The sequence below is a fragment of the Lepidochelys kempii genome, chromosome 3 (assembly GCF_965140265.1).
Source record: "Lepidochelys kempii isolate rLepKem1 chromosome 3, rLepKem1.hap2, whole genome shotgun sequence".
Classification (NCBI taxonomy): Eukaryota; Metazoa; Chordata; order Testudines; family Cheloniidae; genus Lepidochelys; species Lepidochelys kempii.
The window spans coordinates 3,137,017-3,148,847 of NC_133258.1; the positions used below are offsets into that span (position 1 = coordinate 3,137,017).

General features: G+C 63.2%; 1 protein-coding gene across 1 annotated transcript in view; it reads left to right on the forward strand.

Moving 5' to 3' along the window:
* LOC140908271 (exostosin-1-like) overlaps positions 1–11,831 on the forward strand; it is a 173,474-nt gene extending 161,643 nt beyond the window's left edge. The window contains exons 5-11 of the mRNA XM_073335225.1: positions 3,007–3,139; positions 5,265–5,383; positions 6,094–6,189; positions 6,590–6,679; positions 7,587–7,747; positions 8,368–8,539; positions 10,689–11,831. Coding sequence (XP_073191326.1) covers positions 3,007–3,139; positions 5,265–5,383; positions 6,094–6,189; positions 6,590–6,679; positions 7,587–7,747; positions 8,368–8,539; positions 10,689–10,874 — 957 coding nt within the window. The 3' untranslated portion in view covers positions 10,875–11,831. The remainder of the gene's footprint in view (positions 1–3,006; positions 3,140–5,264; positions 5,384–6,093; positions 6,190–6,589; positions 6,680–7,586; positions 7,748–8,367; positions 8,540–10,688) is intronic.

Genomic DNA, 11,831 nt, shown 5'->3' on the forward strand with positions numbered 1-11,831 from the left:
TTATAGTCTCTTGCCATGTGGCGTCTCTTTCTGTGTCCCAAGGACAAGCTGCCCCTCACATGGCCTGGAAACACCTCAGAGTTTGGTCCCTAGGCAGGTCCCTGCACACCTGGCTGAGTCCCCAGGCGTGTCTGCCTTCTCTCAGTGGGTCAGTTGTGTCGCAGATGGTCCTTAATGGGCTAGGCAGAGCTGACACCAACTTGTCTGGGGTGTCCCCCGGAAGCAGAGCACAAGTTTGAAATACAGACAGTCTAGAGCCAATACTTACAACTTTAAATACAAAAATGACACATGCAAACAGACAGCATCATCCTAACCAGCCAACCATCACCTCGTCTGAGTCGCCTCATTTGACCCCCTTTATACAAGACTTGGTCCCACTACACGACCTTGGTTGCAACAATGTTCTATACAGTCCCAGTTCAAGTCAATAACGTCACAGAGGTGCACCGGAAATGCAGCTGTTCTCTCCAGCAAGGGCACTGGAAGGAGATTAGGAGGCCAGGCCCTTGTCTAACCTCTCCCATCCCAAGTGCTGCCACACGTGAATGAATAAAGCCTCCTCATCATCCCCATTGTGCCGGTGGGGAAATCGAGGCACGGAGTGACTTGCTCAGGGCTGCCTGGGGTCAGCGGCAGAACCAGGAGAGAGGCAGCGCCCTGGGCCCAGCCCGCACTCTCTGAAGAGTTGCTGGTCTGGTCTGTGCCTCTCCCAAGCTCGCCCTGGCCCAGCGAGAGGCGGGTGAGGCCGGCGGTGGCTCGCTGGGATGCGGTCTGGTCTGAGGCGGGAGGGGAGAGGGCTCCTCGGGGAGTGTGAAGGCCGCTACAGGCCGATTATCTCTGTGCTTCATTCATCGGGCAGTTGGGGGCCCAGGCTGCACTGCGGGGGCTCAGTGGCCTTAGGAAGGAACTTTGCAGATTCTCAGCAGTGCAGAAAAGGTCCCCAGCAGCTGCCAACCCAGCTGGTGTGTTCACGGCCTGGAGCATCGTGGTGCCCAGGGAGATCAGGGTACCAGGCCGTGGTGTTACCGCCGGGCTGGGAGAGGCCAGGCTGGATCCGCACGACAGGCTGAGGAACTGGCACAGGGGGCCGGGCGGTGGGGGGACCTTGGTTGGTTGGTAGCTGCCATGGGTACACCCTGTCACAGGCTAGGGCCACCTCTGGCCCCCAACCCCAGGCCTCAGGGTGGGCTCCTAAATCTGGCATGCGGCCATGTCCCGGCTAGTTCGTCTCGGCTGCACCAAGATGTGATCAGAGCCCTTGGCCCTGTGTAACGGCTCCTGCTTGGCTGGGGCCCTGCACTGGCAGATCTCAGTGGGGGCTTGGGGCCTTGTGCCGGGTGCGGTACAGACCTTTCAGGGAGAGACGCAGGCCCAGGCCCACAGAGCTCCATGCAGACACAACAGGGAGCGGGGCCAGCCGGAACTGGGCGGACGACAAGGGCCCAGTGGCGCAAGCAAGCGTGGCCCTGTGAGCAGTAACCGTCGCTCGCTGCCAGCCTGACCGTGGCTGTGCAGCTGTTTGGAGATCTGGGAGACCCGGGTTTGATTCCTGCTCCCCAGCCACCCAGTGTGACCCTCAGCAAGTCCCTTAGCCCACCGAGGAAGAGAGGAAGGCTGGCCCAGTGGTTAGGGCATGCCCCTGGGGCTCAGGCGTCCTGGGTTCTGCCCCAGACTCCACTTGTGATCCTCGCCCAGTCGTGCACTGGGGATCATAGTGCCGTCCTGCCTCACAGGGGGCTGGGAGGTGCTCAGATACCATGGTGATGGGCGCCTTGGAAGTGCCTAAGACAGACGTGTACAGATCAGTCCCAGGTGGGCTGGCACTCGGCGGCTAGCCCAGGCCACCACGTCTACCCTGCTGCTGCTGCCCGTGCTGGCTAATGGAAGCTGGCCCGGCACAGCTACACCGGCTGCATGGACCCACCTCTCGAGGGGCTTGTTAACAACGCCTGGGCCTGTTACGCCAAATGAGGGGGCTCAGCCCAGCATCTGCTGCCCCGGGGCGCTGCCGCCTGGAGGAGTCTCAGGTGCCCAGTGCAGGAGCCGTCTTGGGGAGCTCAAGGCAGGCTGAACAAACCCCTTTGACATGCGGACGGAGCAGGTTTGCTCTGGAGAGGAGACGTTTGTTTCATTTTGGGCGTTGAGTTGATAAACCAGCCCCTAAGCCTGGCTGTTGGGTTGGACTGGAAACACCCCAGTGGGAGTTTAATCGGGATCCACGAAGGGAAACTGAGGCGCAGCCACCAGGGGGCGCAGTCAGGTGGCCACTCATCTGCAGGCTCGTTAGAGCGAAATGAAAGCATGGGGAGCCCTGAATTATGGGGCAACGCCTTGGAGCAATGCAGCAGCTCCCCCAACCCCCGCAAAGTTAGGGTGGGTGCTGGGGACGCCTCTCTCCAGTGCAGAGCCCAGCCTTGCTCCCTGGCATGGGAGCCTCACCCACTGCCCTGGACACTCTCCCCTCCGTGGCACCGGGTAAGGTGTCCCGGGCCATGGGGCACGTTGAGTTGTTCATGGTGTGTGCCTGGTCCCCGGGGCACGATGGTGAGCACAGAGCCTGCTGCCAGCTCTCCGCAGGGCCTTGAATCCCCAATGCTCGCTGCTCCAACTCGGTCCCTTGGTGTCCAGCGGCTGACCGGCACCAGCTGGCCTCCCCTCCAGCCTAGGCCCCTCTAGGATCAACCTTGCCCAGCCGACTGGTGACGAGAGGGGTTAACCTGCGTCTACACTGGGGAAAGGTCGTGGCTGTGCTGGGGCCAGGTGACACGTGTTCGCTAACCCCACCTCTTCTCCTAACCTAGACAAACCCAGTGCGGGGCAGGAGCCCAGCCCTCCAGCCGCTAGCAGAGATTGCTGTGGTGTATGGCCCGGCCTGCTGGTTCCCGCCCCGGGGTATATGGGACAGGGCCGGAGGCCGGGGCAGTGCAGCGTCCACGCCTGAGCCTCGCAGGGCCCAGCCCAGGGTCAGTAACGCAGCTCCCCCGGTCCCCTCGTCATTTTCAGATCATCCAGGACCGAATCCAGGCGCACATCAGCAGGAACCACGTGATGTGGAACGCGCAGCCGGGCGGGCTCTACGTTCTCCCCCAGTTCTCCACCAGCCTCGCCGACTTCCCCTTCTACTACTGCGCCCTGGGTAGGTGGCAGCGATGGGGAGGGGCCAGGCTCTGGGAATGGGCCCCCGGGGGGCCTCAGGCCCGGCGAGGCGTCGGAGCTGGCCCTGGAGTCCCTGGTCGCCCAGGCTGGGCTGGGAGCTCCCGATGGAGTAACAGCCCGTGGGCTGGACAGAATATGCAGGGTTCCTGGATATTTCTCCTGGAGGGGCCGTGGTGCCCTCATGCTTTGGTGCAGTGAGTTACAGCGGGTGGGGTTCGCTCGGGAGTGGCCAGGACAGCGATAGCGGGGTGAAGGGGGGGCTGCTGGTCAGGACGGGGCATCGGAGGGGGAAGATCAGTGGGTCACGCACACAGCTCTGCTGCTGCTCCGGGATCCTGAACCTGCAGCGCCCCCGGCTGTTCCAGCCCAGCCTGTGGCAAACGGGCTTTTCCCGCTGATCGCTTGGGAGGAGCCGGCTGGAGACTCACTCCTCAGTTAGCCCCACCCTAGAGCGCCGGGTGGGAGGGGTGGTCACGGCACCGGATCTGGCCCATTTTACAGTGTCCAGCTCTGCCGGCCCCCTCAGTCCCAATGTGCCGCCCTCCCAGTCATCCCAGCCCTGGGCTCCCCATACACAGCTCCGCTGGCCCCCTCATTCCTGACCCGCAGCCCCCCATGTTATCCCAGCCATGGGCTCCCCCCATCTCTGCCAGTGCCCTTCAATCCTGGCCCACAACCTCTGCTATCCCAGGCCTGGGCTCCCCACACCCAGCTCTGCTAATGCCCCTCAATCCCCCCTGCTACCCCAGTCCCAGGTGCCCTTCATACTGACTTGCTCCCCTTCCTATCATTCCTTTCTTGCTGTTCCCTTTATCTCCCTTCCTACCCTGCAGCTGCTGGCCAGCCCCGCCTGGAGCGGGGGCTGCTCAGTTGGTGGCAGGCTGCGGATTGACGGGAGGGGATTGTTTCCTGCAGGGATCTCTGGAGAGCAGGGTTTGCTGGCGTCTCCGCCTGGTGGAGATCCGCCCTTCCACCAACTCACTGATGCCCTTTGCAGAGACACTGACCTCCCGGCTGCACCTAACCCTGCATCAGCCCCGGGGGTGGGGTTAGAACTTGTACGGTGGCGCCACGTCCCCCTCGAGTTGCCGGTCCCGTGAATGGCGTTACTCCTTTAGCTAAAGTGGCAGAGGTCTGATGCGGAAGGTCCTGGGTTCAAACCCAGGAAGTGCCTGGTGTCACTCTCCGATTCCCAGCATGGAGGCTCCTGGTTTGTTTCAGGATCCCGCTTAAAATTTCCGTCCTTATTTCTAAACCAGCCCATCAAAGGGAGGCAAAAATAGGGGCCTGCCTTTTTTGTGTGCTGTGTCTATCTTACAGTTTAATCGTGTGGCCCATCACCCTAGTATCTGGGCACCTTCCACATAAAATCTATGGCACTAGTGCCATTCCTGTTGGACATCAGTGAGTCCCTGGCATGCTCCCTTTTCAGAATTAGACCTTTGCTGGGAGGGGGTTAGTTTTGTTTTCAGATTTTATGAATTTTCCCTTTTTCCGCTGACATATGAAGAAGACCAGAAAGTCTTTTTTCCTGCTTCGTTTCCACTAGAAAGCCAGGTCTTGTCTAGCTGGAACTCTACGGGCATCACAGGAGAGTGAAAGCCGAGTGATTGGGAGGGGAAGGGTGTTTTAGTCGGATTGGTCCAGACTTGGTTTTTATCACCCATCCATTGCCCAGCCAACACTTGGGAGAAAGGATGTCTCTGGCAAAGAGTGACCTCTGGTAAAGACGCCCTGGGGGGTGAAAGAAGAGCTTGACAGCCCGACCACTCCGGCTGGGAGAGCAGGGGGTGCAGAGCCCAGCCCAGCGCTGAGGATTGTTTTAAATCTCTGGATTTTGAAGCCAATCTCCTGATTGTGGGGGCTGACTCCTGAGCGCACAGAGCCAGCGATGCTGCGGCCCCCTTGGCTATTCCCCGTCCCCCATGGCCAGGCCCCGAGAGCGCTATGAACTCCTCTGTGCATCATCTCCGCCCCAGCCCTGCCCAGCTGCTGGCCCCTCCCGGGCTGTTCCCCTTCCCATCCTGGCTGCCGTGGGCCCCCTGCCCCTCAGCTTGGCCGGAGAGCGCCCGGGCCAGTCCGAGCCGGGCCGTGTGTCGTTGCAGGACGCAGCCCAGCCAAGGAGTTCACCGCCGTCATCCAGGCCGCGTCGCCGCTGCTCTCGCAGTCCCAGCCCATCGTCAGACTCATCCTCGCGGTGGCCAAGTCCAAGTATTGTACCCAGGTACGGGCCCACCTGCCAGGAGACGCTCCTCCTCCCGGTCCCTTGGGCCTGGGCCTCTGGTCTGATCCCTGAACAAGCCCCTGGCCAGCCACAGTGGGAGCTGTGCCTCTGCACCCCAGGGTGGGGCTGGGAGAGGAAACCACGGGGAGCGAGCCCAGGCTGTTCCGGGGATGGAGGCTGAGTGGTAGGGGATGGGTCCAGCCGTTCTGGGGATGGGGGATGGGCGGCGGGTTCGGTCAAGGCCGTTCCAGGGATGGGGGCTGGGCGGTGGGTTCGGTCAAGGCCGTTCCGGGGATGGAGGCTGGGTGGCAGGGTCGGTCAAGGCCGTTCCGGGGCTGGGGGCTGGGCAGTGGGTTCGGTCAAGGCCGTTCCAGGGATGGGGGATGGGCGGCGGGGTCGGTCAAGGCCGTTCCGGGGATGGGGGGGTGGGTGGTGGGTTTGGTCAAGGCCGTTCCGGAGATGGGGGATGGGTGGCAGGGTCAGTCCAGGCCCGTCCCTCCAGGGCCCTGGGTGGGTCTGGCTGAGGTGCTATCCCCGTGGGCGTCTCTGCTCGGGCCATGCACCGTGCTGACCGGCGTGATGGTAGCCCCGGCTCTGGCCTTGGGGTGGCCGAGGCTGGTGGTGCTGGCTGGCCGTGGCTGACGGTTGGCTAAGGTCTGAGTCTGGGGCTGGTCGGGGCCGTAACCCGGCCCTGCCTGTCACCGCTGCAGATCGTGGTGCTGTGGAGCTGCGAGAAGCCCCCGCCCCCGAGGAGCTGGTGGCCGTCCGTCCCTGTGCCCTTCAGCGTCGTGGAAGGGGAACACAAGGTAGGGGGGCCCCGGGGCTGCGGCACTGCTGGAGGTGGGAGGGCAGGGAGGGGAGCAGTGGCTGGGTTTGGGGGTGGGGGTCGCACTGCTGGGGTTTGGGGGTGGGGGTGCATGGTCGCAGTGGCTGCGGTTTGAGGGTGGGGGTGCGTGGCCGGGGTTTGGGGGTGTGCGGTCGCAGTGGCCGGTGTTTGGGGGGTGGCTTGCTGGGATTAGGGGACGTGGTCGCAGTGGCTGGGATTTGGGGGTGGGGGTGCGTGGTCGCAGTGGCCGGGGTTTGGGGGTGTGTGGTCGCAGTGGCTGGTTTTTGGGGGGTGGCTTGCTGGGATTAGGGGGCGTGGTCACAGTGGCTGGGGTGGGGGCGCGTGGCTGGCTGGGGTTCAATTGCTTTCTCTTTGCACAGACCATGAGCAGCCGTTTCTTCCCCTACGACCTCATCCGGACGGACGCCGTGCTGAGCCTGGACGAAGACACTGTCCTATCAACCAATGAGGTGAGGGCAACGGGGGGGGTCCAATAATCCCCATTGTCCCTCCCTGCAGGAAGGGGGCACATCTCATAGCTGGGGGGCCAGGGGCCAGGGCTCGGATAGCCCCAGGGGCTGGCTGGGGGCAGCTTCAGTCGAGCGGGAGAGGTGGGAGGAGGGGCACCGGCAGAGCCCAGCAGAAGAGTCGGGGTCCGGTGCCGTTTGGCTGTGTTCTCGGTGAATAAAGCAGCCTGGACCCTCAGGGGCAGGAGAGGTTGGCGCTGGGTGCTGGGTGCGTGGCTGCTTCCATGCAGCCCCGGTTCCCAGCTGCCCCCTGGCTGGCCCTGTGTGCTGGGCACTGCTGTCAGGCCTTCTTCATAGAGCCTGGTGTATGGTTCACAAGAGAACGGGCCAGGTTTCCCCTCCGCACTCTCCCGGACCCGATGGGGAATTACAGACACCAAACCTCCCCGAGGCCGGCGGGGGACTGTCCCTGTCGTGGGCAAGGGGCAGATCTGGCTCTGGGTGTGCCAGGGGAAGGGGAGACACCGGGTCCCTGAAATAGGGGGCAGGGGGTGCAGTGTTTCCCCTTCTGCATTATTGTAGCCGGGGAGCTGGGGCAGGCTGACTCGGTCACAGCCAGCACGAGAGCTGGGCAGGGGAGCTGGGCGCCCTCCTGGAGGCACCATGTGGTGGCTTGGGGAGAGGGGGCTGCAGGCTGAGGCTCCCAGGCCACTGCCCCCCAGGGCTAGGCAGAGCCCCAGCCAGAGGTTCCGCCCAGGACACCGCGGGCCGGGCGGACCCAGCTGTGTTAGCCGCGGACGGTGGGGCAGGGTCAGTGCTGGGGCTGCTGTGCCGAGCCTGGCTTGTTAATCCTGGTTTTGTTCCTTTCCTGTCTCCCCCCCGACCTGCCCCCTGCCATCGGGGACTCCAGGTTGACTTTGCCTTCACTGTGTGGTGCAGCTTCCCGGAGCGCATCGTGGGTTACCCAGCCCGGAGCCATTACTGGGACAGCAGCAAAGGCTGGTGGGCCTACACCTCTAAGTGGACCAACGAGTACTCCATGGTGCTGACGGGGGCGGCGTTCTACCACCGGTGAGCCGGGGCGGTGCACGCGGCCGGGAACCCGGCTCCGGGCAGGAAATCCCATGGCACTGGGGGCTGCGTGCGACGTGCCGCTGGCAAGGCAAGGCACAAACGTTCGCCCTGCCTGGCAGAGCACCGGGCAGCCTCCTGCAGGCACCAGCCACGAGCGCTGGCTGTACAGCGGGGCCAACGTACAGAGAGACTAACGCGAAGCAGTGGGGTGCTAGCGGGGCTCCCCGGGGACACCCCTGCAACCTCAGCTCTCCTCTGGCGGAGAGCAGAGCCTTCTCTGTAACCTCCCGCCCTTTGCAAGCCTTGTCCCTCCATTGCCACCCCCGCCCAGCTAACGGGGAGCCCCGGTGCAGACAGGCCACTGGCTTTGCAGGCTCTCGCCTCTCTCCCCGCTCAGAGCAGGTCTCCCTGATGTGCTGTACCCTCGTCCTAGCAGCTCCAGGAGCATCTCTGGGCAGAATGACTCTTGGTAAGACGATGGGCCAGACCCATCGCTGGCGCGTCTCTGTAGCCTTGGGAGGAGCCCCACCAGGGCCAGTTTGGCCTGGGGTCTCACAACCCCCTCCCTCCCCGCCGGCACTCGCTGAATGCTGCCTGTTTGCCCTCTCCTTTGGCAGGTACTATCATTATCTGTACACCTTCTACCTGCCGGGCAGCCTGCACAGCATGGTGGACCAGATGGCCAACTGCGAGGACATCCTGATGAACTTCCTGGTTTCCGCAGTCACCAAGCTCCCGCCCATCAAAGTCACCCAGAAGAAGCAGTACAAGGAGACCATGATGCAGCAGGTTGGCTTCCCACCTCTTCCGACTGCCTCGAATGCATGGAATTGGGGAAGGTCCTCGGCACAGAGAGCCCAGGGGGCCGGGGGCTCAGCTGCCCCTGTGCCAGGCCTCACCCACCTCCCCAGATGGAGGGGATGGCTGCGAGGGTCGGGGGACTAAGAATCGGTATCTGGCCTCTTCATCGTAGGACTAAGAACTGGGCTGGGCTATGGGGGCAGCCTGTGGCCAGTCAGGGGAGCAGACCTGGAGTGAGCGTGCCATTGAAGAATGAGAGACCCGCCGGGGAAGGGCCAGTGAGCAACCCGGAGCTGAGTAGTGTACGTCTACACTGCATTGTGACAGGTTTCAGAGTAGCAGCCGTGTTAGTCTGTATTCGCAAAAAGAAAAGGAGGACTTGTGGCACCTTAGAGACTAACCAATTTATTTGAGCATGAGCTTTCGTGAGCTACAGCTCACTTCATCGGATGCATGCAGTGGAAAATACAGTGAGGAGATTTATATACCCAGAGAATATGAAAAAATGGGTGTTATCGTACACACTGTAAGAAGAGTGATCACTTAAGATGAGCTATTACCAGCAGGAGAGCAGGGGGCGGGGGGGAACCTTTTGTAGTGATAATCAAGGTGGGCCATTTCCAGCAGTTACCAGGAACGTCCTGACGTCCCCAGTGCCCAGAGGGGTTCGGAGCTGGAGTCCCTGTTCACTCTGCGTGTGGGATGAAAGTGAAGAGCGGAGCCACCATCTTCCTTATGTCCCCCTGCCTTGTCCCAGTGGGTCCCCAGCTCCGTCAGGACACGGGGGCCCTGGTGTCGCTCCATTGCCCCCTGCTTTGATCCCCATCCGCCCTCCCCACTGCACAGCGCAGCCCTGCTCCCCTTCGTGAATGCAGTGCCCTGGGCAGTCCCTCAGGCCCAGCCCCCCCAAGGTATCCCGGTGCCTAACTCCCCGTGGTGCCTGTCAGAGCCAGCTGCCCAAATACCGCTGAGACTCTGGGCCTTCGGGCCTTGCTTGTTCCTCCAGAGGGTTCACTGGTGCATGGTGTGCACGCCCCGTAGGCTGACTGCGGCGTGGCCCTCAGCTGGTGCCAGCCTGGGGAGCCGGCGACTGGCGCAGGGGATCCAGCCGGAACCTCCCTGGTGCAGCGGAGAGCCCTGCCCCGGCCCCGGCCCCGGCCCCGGCCCCGGCGCGCCCTGGGACGAGGGCGATTCCCGCGCTGGGTGGGGAGGGGCTTGGGGCTGGCGCGGGGATCAGAGTCCAGCTCTCCCCTGCTGCCGTTACTTTTCGGGTCCCTGCGCTGACCCCTCGCGGCACCGGCCCGGCCCTGCACCGCCCGCTGCGGAGCGGGAGCTTGCAGCACATCGAAATGTCGCTACGTTTTCCAAAGCGGCCTCGGATTTCCGGGTGCCACCTGGGGGCACCAGGGGCCTGATTCTCAGCGGAGCTGAGCACCCACCGGAACCTGAGGCTCAGGCCCAAGCTGCCTCCAGTGGGCACCCCAAATCGGAGCCTGCTGCTGAAAACACTGGCCACAGCCTCAGCCAGCTCAGCTCCCGGTCCTTCCCGACTCGTGCTGCTCTCAGACCCGGTGAATTACCTACCGCCCAGGCAGCCCATGGCTGAACAGAAGGGCCGATTTCTGGGGTGACAGGGGCAGGCTGCATTGTGCTGAATGTGTTTGGGGCTGGTTGTCAGGACGCCTGGGTTCTGCGCCCAGCGCGGGGGCTGGTGTGTTGGGTGAGCTCACCTGGCTGCACCTGGTTCCCCGTGTCTGGGATGGGGGTGGTGGGCAGTGCGTTGCACAGCTGTGCAGTGAAATCTGTCTAGATAAGATTCGTATCTGGCCCCTTCACCGCAGCCTCTGAGCTCCTTGCTGTATCTCTGTCCAGCCCCCTGAGGTAGGAAAGTGCTGTTCTCCCTTGTGTGCACATGGGGAAACTTAGGCAGAGAGACTTACCAGAACAGGGAATTAAAGCTGGGTCTCCTATGGCCCTGTCTAGCGCCCCCCACTGGGCCACCCTTCCTCTAACGGGCTCCGTTATCCCTGCAAGGCTGCCGTGCCCTGGGCGTTGGAGTGACGTCCCAGAGCTCCAGCACGGTGGGTGACCTCCCGCCTCTCGCGCTCAGGGACCCTCTCCCACCTTCCCTCCCCAGGGCTCTAAGACGTCCCGCTGGGCCGACCCGGAGCACTTTGCCCAGCGCCAGGCCTGTATGAACTCCTTCGCCAGCTGGTTCGGCTTCATGCCCCTCGTCCATTCGCAGATGCGGCTGGACCCCGTCCTCTTCAAAGACCAGGTCTCCATCCTGCGCAAGAAGTACCGGGACATCGAGAGGCTGTAGAGCTGCCGAAGCCACTGACGGAGAGTGAGAAGGGGGTGAGGACCCCCCAAAGAAGACTGCGGAGAAGGGACTCCCTCTTGGGAGCCACGGAGGCTTGGCCTGAGGGGCAGGGCCGGGCTGTGGGGCACAAGCAGGGGAGACGGCCGCTGGGCCTGGCTCTGGGGTTAAACCTCTGGGGACAGCCGGAGGCTCGGGATGCAGAGCACAGAGTCCAGGGGCAGTTCTGTGACTGCTCGCTCCGTGGCTCCTGTCGCTGATTGGTTCTGGTTTGATCCCACTTCCAAGCCAAGAATCGTGTCTCCTCTCTGGGCCCGCGAGCTGCGAGTGCAGACGGAGCCGCACCGAGACGCCCGCTCAGCCGCTCCCTGATTTTATCTTTAGCTGCCTTTTACCTTGGTTGCCAGCAAGGGCTCAAAGTCGAACACAACGACGTCCCCACCCGCAGGTCTGGCCCGCCAGAGAGCAGCCAGGGGCCGAGCCTCCCTGCCGGGCGAGCATGGGAGCCCAGGGAATCCGAGGGAGAGCCGAGTGCGCTGCCCTGTGGAGGAGGGAGAGATCTGAGTGGGGCACATGGGGCTGCCACGCACTGAAGGGGGCAGGGAGCAAAGCCTCAGGGGTGTCAGCCCCAGCAGATCCCCCGCCCCGCGCTCGCAGGGGTGGTAGAGAAGAGTCACACCGCTCCGTGTCTGCACCAGCTCAGGGCTTGACTGCGGAGCCCCGGCAGGTCGTTCTGTGTCTGGACTAGGCAGAGGGGACATCTCCCCTCCTGCCCCCTTCCAACAGGTGTCCCCAGTACATCCCGCCAGCCCCTGGGCGTGGGGGATCCCACGGCAGCCCCCAGCAGATCTTCAGCACCCTGCTCAGGCCAGAGCCAGCTCCCCCGTCTGAATCTCCCCTGGAACGGACGGGAGGAGGGCTGGCGAGGGTGGCTGAGCTGCAGGCGTGCGGGCGGGTGAA